Below are 12148 nucleotides of genomic sequence, written 5' to 3'. Positions count from 1 at the left end.
GCAGAAGTATCTATTTGACAGGTAAGAATAGACACAGCCTAGCATCCGGTAGATGTGAACCCAATTTCAGTTTTGCCAAATGTCTTTAGAACTTCAGTCATCACGTTAATTAACCCTTTTTAACTCTATATATAGGGCTATCTCTGTCAGCATTTTCAACTTATGAAGCCGACAACCTAACATTCTTATTTATAAATGAAAATAGTGAAGCCTCTCCATGACTTTTGAGGGGAAAAAGGTCGGCCTACATGTTTCTTAATTTTGAAGGATTGCTGCTGACCGCAAGTGTATTGGTTAATTTTGAAGAACTGCTACCAACCGCAAGTGTATTGGTGGTCATCTCAAGATCTCACCCGGAGCAGCATCTGTTTTCTATCTCGCTGTCACCTATGCCTTAAGAATTCCAGTTTATGCATATTTGTTGTATTAGTTCTCATGCTGGACATTCACTTATGGTGTATCTTCTTTCACGGTTAAACTTTGCCGGCTGTATAGGACGGGTTATACAATCCTATGTTGTTTTAAATCAACTCCTGTGTGCAGGAACGTAGACCATGGAAAATGTGGCATAACTGAAAAAGAACTATCCCCACTATGTACAACTGGTCAATATATAAAATTTATGGGTAATATAGATCTTCCAATTAACAAAATTTGTTGAATTAAATGTAAATTGAATATAGTTCATATTTTACATTATTTATTATGTGATTTTCCATATTTTTTTGGTCTAGGTAGTGATGACTTGCTAAATTTACTCACCATTTTTTAACTTCTTTTGGTCCCACACATGTGATCTTAAAGGATTGGATTTACACCAAGGCATATCCATCTCACTACATTAGCCTCCCAATGGCTTTCACTGTGGAATATATAGTGTAAGACCTCTCTGTTAGATCGTATTGGTGTTTGTTATTTGCACACTCTGACGTGAGAACCAAACAATAATGGCATATGATCGTTGCTATTTTTGCACATCAAGCGGCTCTATATAGGGTTGCCAATTTATCTTTGTTGCTGCCATCCATAACCTTGAGCTATCCATTTAATTTTATACTATATATTCACATGTTATTTACTTTCTAAAGAAAATTCATAGCATACTTTACCGCAGCAACGCGCCGGTTATCACCTAGTTTACATAATTTCTTCCCACACAGATTTAATAAGTTTGAGTTTTTGCCATCAGTGGGGGCTTCTGGTGGGATTTTAATTTCTTGGATTGGATCTCTGTTCCAAGGAGAAGTAATGTTTCAAAACAGATTTTCTGTTTCAGCGAAATTCACTTGCAACACTTCTAATCAATCTTGGGTACTGAACAATATATATGGACCTAGTAATTAGGAAATGCCTCATGAACAATATATATGGACCTAGTTTCAAACAGACTTTATAGATTGGTTTAGCAACATTGAAATGCCTCATGAAGTGGATTGGATAGTTATGGGGGATTTTAACTTCATTAGATCTCCAAGTGATAGAAATAAGCCAGGGGGAGATGTGAACCAAATGCTACTTTTCAATGAAGCAATCAGTAACCCGGGCTTGTTAGAATTGCCATTAAAAGGGAGACTTTTTAGTTGGAGCAATATGTAGGAAAATCCTCTGTTAGAAAAACTAGACTGGTATTTTACTTCTGCTTCCTGGATGACTTCATACCCTGACACTATTGCTCTGCCACTTGCAAGGCCTATTTCTGATCATTTACCTTGCTTGATTAAAGTGGGCACCTCAATACCTAAATCAAAGGTTTTTAGATTTGAGAATTTCTGGTTGAAGCATAGCTCTTTTAAGGAGGTGATCAGGGCAACTTGGGACATTCCTGTTGGTTTTACAGATCCTACAAAAATGATCAATGCAAAATTCAAGAATGTAAGGAGGAGCTTGAAATTATGGGCAAAAAGCTTAACATGTCTGAAGAAGCAGATAGCTGACATCAATGAATGCATTTTCCTATTGGATTTAGGAATTCAGAAGATTAGACACTTTGGAATGGAACTGCAGGAAGTTACTTAAGGAGCAACTGTTGATTCTTTTAAAAAACCAAAAAATATATTGGAAGCAGAGAGGCAAGATCAAAGGAGTTAAGTTTGGAGATGAGAATACCAAGTTTTTCCACACAAGAGCTTCTATCAACAATAGGCATAATAAAATAGCCATGCTTCTTAATGATGATCACATTGAAATAACAGACCATGAGGGCAAAGCTGACATCTTTTCGTAAGCTTTTAAAAACAGATTAGGATGTTCTGAGGGGCATTCCATGCATTTTGATCTGCAAAACCTCCTTGGGCAACAGACTAACCCAAATATTTTCAGAGATACTGAAATACCTTTTACAAATGATGAAATTAATAATGTTGTCAAAGAACTTCCTATTGACAAGTCTCCTGGGCGTGATGGATTTAACAATGATTTTTTAAAAGCTTGTTGGGACACCATAGGTACTGATGTCAGACATCTCATTCATGCTTTTCATGCTGGGAATAGCTCTCTTGAGAGTAACAATACTTCATTTATTACTCTGATTCCCAAGAATGATGCACCTATTACCCCTAATGATTTTAGGCCAATTTCTTTGCTTAATGGAATGCTTAAGATAATCACTAAACTACTGGCTAATAGGTTGCAGAAGGTAATCCTAAAAATGATTCACATCAATCAGTATGGTTTTCTAAAAAACTGGGTTATTAAAGATTGCTTAGGTTGGTCTTATGAGTGAACGAGATATGCCCTAGAGGCAATAATAAAGTTATTATTTATTTCCTTATATCATGATAAATGTTTATTATTCATGCTAGAATTGTATTAATGGGAAACTTAGTACATGTGTGAATACATAGACAAAACCTATAGTCCCTAGTATGCCTCTACTTGACTAGCTCGTTAATCAAAGATGGTTATGTTTCCTAACCATAGACATGTGTTGTCATTTGATGAACGGGATCACGTCATTAGGAGAATGATGTGATGGACATGACCCATCCATTAGCTTAGCACTTGATCATTTAGTATGTTGCTATTGCTTTCTTCATGACTTATACATGTTCCTATGACTATGAGATTATGCAACTCCCGTTTACCGAAGGAACACTTTGTGTGCTACCAAACGTCACAACGTAACTGGGTGATTATAAAGGTTCTCTACAAGTGTCTCAGAAAGTACTTGTTGAGTTGGCGTATTTCAAGATTAGGATTTGTCATTCCGATTGTCGAAGAGGTATCTCTGGGCCCTCTCGGTAATGCACATCACTATAAGCCTTGCAAGCAATGTGAATAATGAGTTAGTTGCGGGATGACGCATTACATAACGAGTAAAGAGACTTGCCGGTAACGAGACTGAACTAGGCATTGAGATATCAACGACCGAATCTCGGGCAAGTAATATACCGATGACAAAGGGAACAACGTATGTTGTTATGTGGTTTAACCGATAAAGATCTTCGTAGAATATGTGGGGACCAATATGAGCATCCAGGTTCTGCTATTGGTTATTGACCGGAGACGTGTCTCGGTCATGTCTACATAGTTCTCGAACCCGTAGAGTCCGCACGCTTAAAGTTCGGTGACGATCGGTATTATGAGTTTATGTGTTTTGATGTACCGAAGGCAGTTCGGAGTCCCGGATGAGATCGGGGACATGACGAGGAGTCTTGAAATGGTCGAGACGTAAAGATCGATATATTGGACGACTATATTCGGACATCGGAAAGGTTCGGATTGATTCGGGTATTTATCGGAGTACCGGAGAGTTACGGGAATTCGCCGGGGAGAAGTATTGGGCCTTATTGGCCCATACGGGAAAGAGAGATGGGCTGCCTAGGGCAGGCCGTGCGCCCCCCCAAGGCCTAGTCCGAATTGGACTAGGGGGAGGGGCTGCGGCCCCTCCTTTCTTCCCTTCTCTCTTCCCCTTCCTTCTCTCCTACTCCTACTAGGAAAGGAGGAGTCCTACTCCCGGTGGAAGTAGGACTCTCCCCTTGGCGCGCCCTCCTCCTTGGCCGACCGCCTCCCCTCTAGCTCCTTTATATACGGGGGCAGGGGGGCACCCCAAGACACACAAGTTGATCATTGATCTTTTAGCCGTGTGCGGTGCCCCCTCCATCATAATCCACCTCGGTCATATCGTAGCGGTGCTTAGGCGAAGCCTTGACGAAACTCTCCTTTGACACTCTGTTGGATCGGAGTTCGTGGGACGTCATCGAGCTGAACGTGTGCAGAACTCGGAGGTGCCGTGCGTTCAGTACTTGGATCGGTCGGACCGTGAAGACGTACGACTACATCAACCGCGTAGTCATAACACTTCCGCTTACGGTCTACAAGGGTACGTGGACGACACTCTCCCCTCTCGTTGCTATGCATCACCATGATTTTGCGTGTGCGTATGATTTTTTTTGAAATTACTACATTCTCCAACAGTGGCATCCGAGCCAGGTTTATGCGTAGATGTTATATGCATGAGTAGAACACAAGTGAGTTGTGGGCGATACAAGTCATACTGCTTACCAGCATGTCATACTTTGGTTCGGCGGTATTGTTGGATGAAGCGGCCCAGACCGACAGTACGCGTACGCTTACGCGAGACTGGTTCTACCGACGTGCTTTGCACATAGGTGGCTAGCAGGTGTCAGTTTCTCCAACTTTAGTTGAACCGAGTGTGGCTACACCCGGTACTTGTTGAAGGTTAAAACACACTAACTTGACAAAATATCATTGTGGTTTTGATGCGTAGGTAAGAACGGTTCTTGCTCAGCCCATAGCAACCACGTAAAACTTGCAACAACAAAATAGAGGCCGTCTAACTTGTTTTTGCAGGGCATGTTGTGATGTGATATGGTCAAGACATGATGCTAAATTTTATTGTATGAGATGATCATGTTTTGTAACCGAGTTATCGGCAACTGGCGGGAGCCATATGGTTGTCGCTTTATTGTATGCAATGCAATCACCCTGTAATTGCTTTACTTTATCACTAAACAGTAGTGATAGTTGTAGAAGCAATAGTTGGCGAGATGACAACGATGCTACGATGGAGATCAAGGTGTTGTGCCGGTGACGATGGTGATCATGACGGTGCTTCGGAGATGAAGATCACAAGCAGAAGATGATGATGGCCATATCATATCACTTATATTGATTCCATGTGATGTTTATCCTTTATGCATCTTATTTTGCTTTGATTGATGGTAGCATTATAAGATGATCTCTCACTAAATTTCAAGGTAAAAGTGTTCTCCCTGAGTATGCACCGTTGCGAAAGTTCTTCGTGCCGAGACGCCACGTGATGATCGGCTGTGATAAGCTCTACGTTCAAATAGAATGGGTGTAAGACAGTTTTGCACATGCAGTATACTCAGGTTAAACTTGACGAGCCTAGCATATGCAGATATGGCCTCGGAACACTGAGACCGAAAGGTCGAGCGTGAAACATATAGTAGATATGATCAACATAGTGATGTTCACCATTGAAAACTACTCCATCTCACATGAATATTGAACATGGTTTAGTTGATTTGGATCACGTGATCACTTAGATGATTAGAGGGATGTCTATCTAAGTGGGAGTTCTTAAGTAATATGATTAATTGAACTTTAATTTATCATGAACTTAGTCCTGATAGTATTTTGCAAATAATGTTGTAGATCAAAAGCTCGCGTTGTTGCTTCCCTATGTTTTTATATGCGTTCCTAGAGAAAACTAAGTTGAAATATGATAGTAGCAATGATGCGGACTGTGTCCGTGATCTGAGGTTTATCCTCATTGATGTGCAAAAGAATTATGTCCTTAATGCACTGCTAGGTGATAGACCTATTGCAGGAGCAGATGTAGACGTTATGAACGTTTGGCTAGCTCAATATGATTACTACTTGATAGTTTAGTGCACCATGCTTAACGTCTTAGAATCGGGACTTCAAAGACGTTTTGAACGTCATGGACCATATGAGATGTTCCAGGAGTTGAAGTTAATATTTCAAGCAAATACCCGACTTGAGAGATATTAAGTCTCCAACAAGTTCTATAGATAAAAGATGGAGGATAATAGCTCAAGCAGTGAGCATGTGCTCAGATTGTCTGGGTACTACAATCGCTTGAATCAAGTGGGAGTTAATCTTCCAGATAAGATAGTGATTGACAAAGTTCTCTAGTCACCATCACCAAGTTACTGGAACTTCGTGATGAACTATAGTATGCAAGGGATGACGAAAACGATTCCCGAGCTCTTCATGATGCTGAAATCGACGAAGGTAGAAATTAAGAAAAGAGCATCAAGTGTTGATGATTGATAAGACCACTAGTTTAAAGAAAAGGGCAAAGGGAAAGAAAGGGAAGTTCAAGTAGAATGGCAAACAAGTTTTCACTCCTGTGAAGAAGCCCAAAGCTGGACCAAAGCCTAAAACTGAGTGCTTCTACTACAAAGGAAATGGTCACTCGAAGCGGAAATGCCTTGAATATTCGGTGGATAAGAAGGATGGCAAAGTGAACAAGGGTATATTTGATATACAGGTTATTGATGTGTACCTTACTAGTGTTTATAGTATCCCCTAGGTATTTGATACTTGTTCAGTTGCTAATACTAGTAACTCGAAATAGGAGTTACAGAATAAACAGAGACTAGTTGAGAGTGAAGTGATGATGTGTGTTGGAAGTGGTTCCAAGATTGATATGATCATCATCGCACACTCCCTATACTTTCGAGATTAGTGTTGAACCTAAATAAATGTTATTTCATGTTTGCGTTGAGCATAAATATGATTAGATCATGTTTATTGCAATACGATTATTCATCTAAGACAGAGAATAAATTGTTATTCTGTCTACATGAATAAAACCTTCTATGGTCATACACCCAATGTTGATGGTTTATTGAATCTTGATCGTAGTGATACACATATTCATAATATTCAAGCCAAAAGATGCAAAGTTTATAATGATAGTGCAACATATTTGAGGCACTGCCGTTTGGGTCATATCGATGTAAAGCGCATGAAGAAACTCCATAAAGATGGACTTTTGAAATCACTTGATTATGAATCATTTGATGCTTGCGAACCGTGCCTTATGGGCAAGATGACTAAAACTCCGTTCTCCGGAACAATGGAACGAGCTAGTGACTTATTGGAAATAATACATACCGATGTATGCGGTCCAATGAGTGTTGATGCTTGTGGCGGGTATCGTTATTTTCTGACTTTCACAAGATGATTTGAGCAGATATGAGTATATCTACTTAATGAAGCACAAGTCTGAAACATTTGAAAAGTTAAAGAATTTCGGAGTGAAGTGGAGAATCATCGTGACAAGAAAATAAAGTTTCTACAATCTGATCATGGAGGAAAATATTTGAGTTACGAGTTTGGCCTTTCATTTAAAACAATGTGGAATAGTTTCACAGTTCACGCCACCTAGAACACCACATCATAGTGGTGTGTTCGAACATCGTAACCGCACTTTATTGGATATGGTGCAATGTATGATGTCTCTTACCGATTTACCAATATTGTTTTGGGGTTATGCATTAAAGACAATTGCATTCACTTTAAATAGGGCACCATTAAAATCCGTTGAGACGACACCTTATGAACTATGGTTTGGCAAGAAACCAAAGTTTTCGTTTCTTAAAATTTGGAGCTGCGATGCTTATGTGAAAAAGTTTTTCAACCTGATAAGCTCAAACCCAAATCAGAGAAGTGCGTCTTCATAGGATACCCAAAGGAGACTGTTGGGTACACCTTCTATCACAGATCCGAAGGCAAGACATTTGTTGCTAAGAATGGATCCTTTCTAGAGGAGTTTCTCTTGAAAGAAGTGAGTGGGAGGAAAGTAGAACTTGATGAGGTAATTGTACCTTCTCCCTTCTTGGAAATTAGTTCATCACATAAATCAGTCCCAGTGATTCCTACACCAATTAGTGAGGAAGTTAATGATGATGATCATGAAACTTCAGATCAAGTTGCTACCGAACCTCGCAGGTCTTCTAGAGTACGATCCGCACCAGAGTGGTATGGTAATCTTGTTCCCGAAGTCATGTTACTATACCATGATGAACCTATGAACTATGAGGAAGCGATGATGAGACCATATTCCGCAAAATGGCTTGAGGCCATAAAATCTGAGATAGGATCCATGTATGAGAACAAAGTATGGACTTTGGCTGACTTGATCGATGATCAGCAAGCCAAGTTAAATAAATGGATCTTCAAGAGGAAGACTGACGCCGACGGTAATATTACTGTCTACAAAGCTGGACTTGTTGCGAAAGGTTTTCGATAAGTTCAAGGATTGACTATGATGAGACTTTCTCACCCGTAGCGATGCTTAAGTCCGTCTGAATCATGTTAGCAATTGCTGCATTTTATGATTATGAAATTTGGCAAATGGATGTAAAGACTGCATTCCTGAATGGATTTCTGGAAGAAGAGTATTATATGATGCAACCTGAAGGTTTTATCAATCCAAAGGATGCTAACAAAGTGTGCAAGCTCCAACAATCCATCTATGGATTGGTGCAAGCATCTCGGAGTTGGAATAAACGTTTTGATAGTGTGATCAAAGCATATGGTTTTATACAGACTTTTGGATAGGCCTGCATTTACAAGAAAGTGAGTGGGAGCATTACATCCTTTCTGATAAGTATATGTGAATGACATATTGTTGATCGGAAAAAATGTAGAATTTTTTGGAAAGCATAAAGGAGTGTTTGAAAGGAGTTTTCCAAAGAAAGACCTCGGTGAAGCTGCTTACACATTAAGCATCAAGATCTATAGAGATAGATCAAGACACTTGATAAGATTTTTTCAATGAGTACATACCTTGATAAGATTTTTAAGTAGTTCAAAATGGAACAGTAAAAAAGGAGTTCTTACCTGTGTTGTAAGGTGTGATGTTGAGTAAGACTCAAAAACCCGACCATGGCAGAAAATAGAAAGAGAATGAAAAGTCATTCCCTATGCCTCAGTCATAGGTTCTATAAAGTATGTTGTGTTGTGTATAGTCCTATTGTGTACCTTGTCATAAGTTTGGCAAGGGGGTACAATAGTGATCTAAGATAGATCAATGGACAGGTGTCAAAATTATCCTTAGTGAGGAGTAAGGAAATGTTTCTCGGTGATGGGGGTGATAAAAGAGTTCGTCGTAAAGAGTTATGTCGATGCAAGCTTTTACACCGATCCAGATGACTCTAAGTCTCAATCTGGATACATATTGAAAGTGGGAGCAATTAGCTAGAGTAGCACCGCGTAGAGCATTGAAGACATAGAATATTTGCAAAATACATACGGCTCTGAATGTGACAGACCCGTTGACTAAACTTCTCCCACAAGAAAAACATTATCACACCTTAGTACTCTTTGGGTATTAATCACATAGTGATGTGAACTAGATTATTGACTCCAGTAAACCCTTTGGGTGTTGGTCACATGATGATGTGAACTATGGGTGTTAATCACATACAAATGTGAACTATTGGTGTTAAATCACATGGCGATGTGAACTAGATTATTGACTCTAGTGCAAGTGGGAGACTGAAGGAAATATGCCCTAGAGGCAATAATAAAGTTATTATTTATTTCCTTATATCATGATAAATGTTTATTATTCATGCTAGAATTGTATTAACAGGAAACTTAGTACATGTGTGAATACATAGACAAAACATATAGTCCCTAGTATGCCTCTACTTGACTAGCTTGTTAATCAAAGATGGTAATGTTTCCTAACCATAGACATGTGTTATCATTTGATGAATGGGATCACATCATTAGGAGAATGATGTGATGGACATGACCCATCCGTTAGCTTAGCACTTGATCGTTTAGTATGTTGCTATTGCTTTCTTCATGACTTATACATGTTCCTATGACTATGAGATTATGCAACTCCCTTTACCGGAGGAACACTTTGTGTGCTACCAAACGCCACAATGTAACTAGGTGATTATAAAGGTGCTCTACAGGTGTCTCTGAAGGTACTTGTTGAGTTGGCGTATTTTGAGATTAGGATTTGTCACTCCGATTGTCGGAGAGGTATCTCTGGGCCCTCTCGGTAATGCACATCACTATAAGCTTTGCAATCAATGTGACTAATGAGATAGTTGCAGGATGATGCATTACACAACGAGTAAAGAGACTTGCCGGTAACGAGATTGAACTAGGTATTGAGATACCAACGATCGAATCTTGGGCAAGTAACATACCGATGACAAAGGGAAAGATACAGAAAAAACAATATTGCATCCCTAACCACTGTTGATGGGACCATTGTTGAAGATCACACAGGGAAAGAATCAATCATCTTCCAAACTTTTAAAGAAAGAATGGGTTCTTCTTCTGGCCATGATATGAAATTTGATCTACACGGAATCATTAAGAAATGCCAAGGTCTGGATGTTCTCACTGTCCCCTTTTCAAACGAAGAAATTGATAATGTAATTTGATAGATGCCTGTGGATAGGGCACCTAGCCCGGATGGTTTCACTGGAGTGTTTCTCAAGAAATGTTTGCCGATAATAAAGGAGGACTTCTACAAACTTTGCCATCAATTTCACACGGGAAATCTCTCGCTTGAGAGCATAAATGATGGCTTCATTACTCTAATACCAAAAATCAGTTCCCCCGAGACGATCAATGACTATAGACCAATCACGCTTTTGAATTGTTGTCTTAAGGTCATCACGAAAATTCTAGCCAATCTCTTACAGAAAGTCATATTAAAGATTGTGCACCACAACCAATATGGATTTCTAAAAGGAAGAACTATCCAAGATTGTCTTGCGTGGGCATACGAATACATATATCAATGCCAGCACTCCAAACAGGAAATTATGCTCCTAAAACTAGACTTTGCCAAAGCATTTGACACGATTGAGCATGATGCCATGATTGATATTATGAAAAACATGGGATTTAGTGACAAATGGATCAGCTGGATTCGATGCATCTTCTCCTCGGGAAAATCATCGGTGTTACTTAATGGAACACCTAGTCGGCAATTCCTTTGCAAATGTGGAGTACAACAGGGTGATCCCCTCTCTCCTCTAATTTTCGTGCTTGCAGCCGATCTCCTCCAAGCAGCCATTAATGATGCTTTTCAGCGGGATCTTATATGCTTACCTTTTCATTCACCAAACCAAAAGGAATATCCCGTGATCCAATACGCTGATGACACCATTTTGGTCCTTCCAGCATGCACACAACAAGCTCAGATCGTCAAGAATATATTAACTGATTATGCATCCTCAGTTGGATTAAGAATAAACTTCCACAAATCTACTCTTATACCAATCAATTGTGGTCCAGAAAAAAGTAATGTCCTTGCCAACATCTTTGGCTGTGTAGTGGGGAAAATGCCATTCACTTACCTTGCGCTGCCACTTGGCACTACTCGGCCTTCTGTCCAAGAGCTCATGCCCCTTGTTTGCTCGCTCGAGAGACGTTTATCTGCCACCCTCAACATGATCTCTTATGGTGGTAAACTATCTCTTCTCAACTCGGTCATTACACCACTCATTATCTTTGCCATTTGCACTTTGAGACTGCCCACAAAGATCATTGAATTGCTGGACAAAATAAGAAGGAAATGCTTATGGATCAAGAAAACGGACCAAGGCGACAAATTTAACTCCCTTGCTTCTTGGGACATGGTATGCCGCCCCAAGGCCAGTGGTGGACTGGGTGTAATAAATCTGTGTATTCAAGGCGATGCCCTATTGCTCAAATATCTTCACAAGTTCTATAATTGCTGGGACACACCATGGGTGCAATTAATCTGGGACACATACTACACAGACCAAATGCCACATGCTTCCGATCCATGCGGGTCCTTTTGGTGGAGAGACGTGACCAAATTAATGCCAACATATACAGGTATTTCAAAAGCGAACGTGGGAAAGGGAGAAAACATACTTTTCTGGAAGGACATGTGGGGAGAGGAGATACTGGCTGAATCATATCCTTGCGCTTTTTCCTACGTCATAAATGAGGACCTGTCTGTCAAAGAATTCTTGGGCATCATGAATTTACAAGAGGCGATTCATCTACCACTCTCCCCACAAGCGCATGCAGAACTAAGACAACTACAATCTGAGGTTATGGACGTCCATCTTTCTAATGAGCTTGACCAGTGGACATACATTTGGGACACCAACATCTTCAC

General features: G+C 39.9%; 1 protein-coding gene across 2 annotated transcripts in view; it reads left to right on the top strand.

Annotated features, from left to right (window-relative positions):
- LOC119348779 overlaps positions 1-530 on the top strand; it is a 2052-nt gene extending 1522 nt beyond the window's left edge. The window contains exon 4 of one of the 2 annotated variants that reach the window (XM_037616769.1): positions 206-530. In XM_037616769.1, the coding sequence (XP_037472666.1) occupies positions 206-228 (23 nt within the window). In that variant the 3' untranslated portion in view covers positions 229-530. Of the gene's footprint in view, positions 1-135 lie in introns of both variants that reach the window. The other variant, XM_037616768.1, reaches the window with a different exon arrangement.
- The last annotated feature ends 11618 nt before the right edge of the window (positions 531-12148 follow it).

This window comes from Triticum dicoccoides, chromosome 1B, assembly GCF_002162155.2.
Source record: "Triticum dicoccoides isolate Atlit2015 ecotype Zavitan chromosome 1B, WEW_v2.0, whole genome shotgun sequence".
In the NCBI taxonomy this organism is placed as follows: Eukaryota; Viridiplantae; Streptophyta; class Magnoliopsida; order Poales; family Poaceae; genus Triticum; species Triticum dicoccoides.
This window is presented reverse-complemented; position numbering and strand designations above follow the sequence as displayed.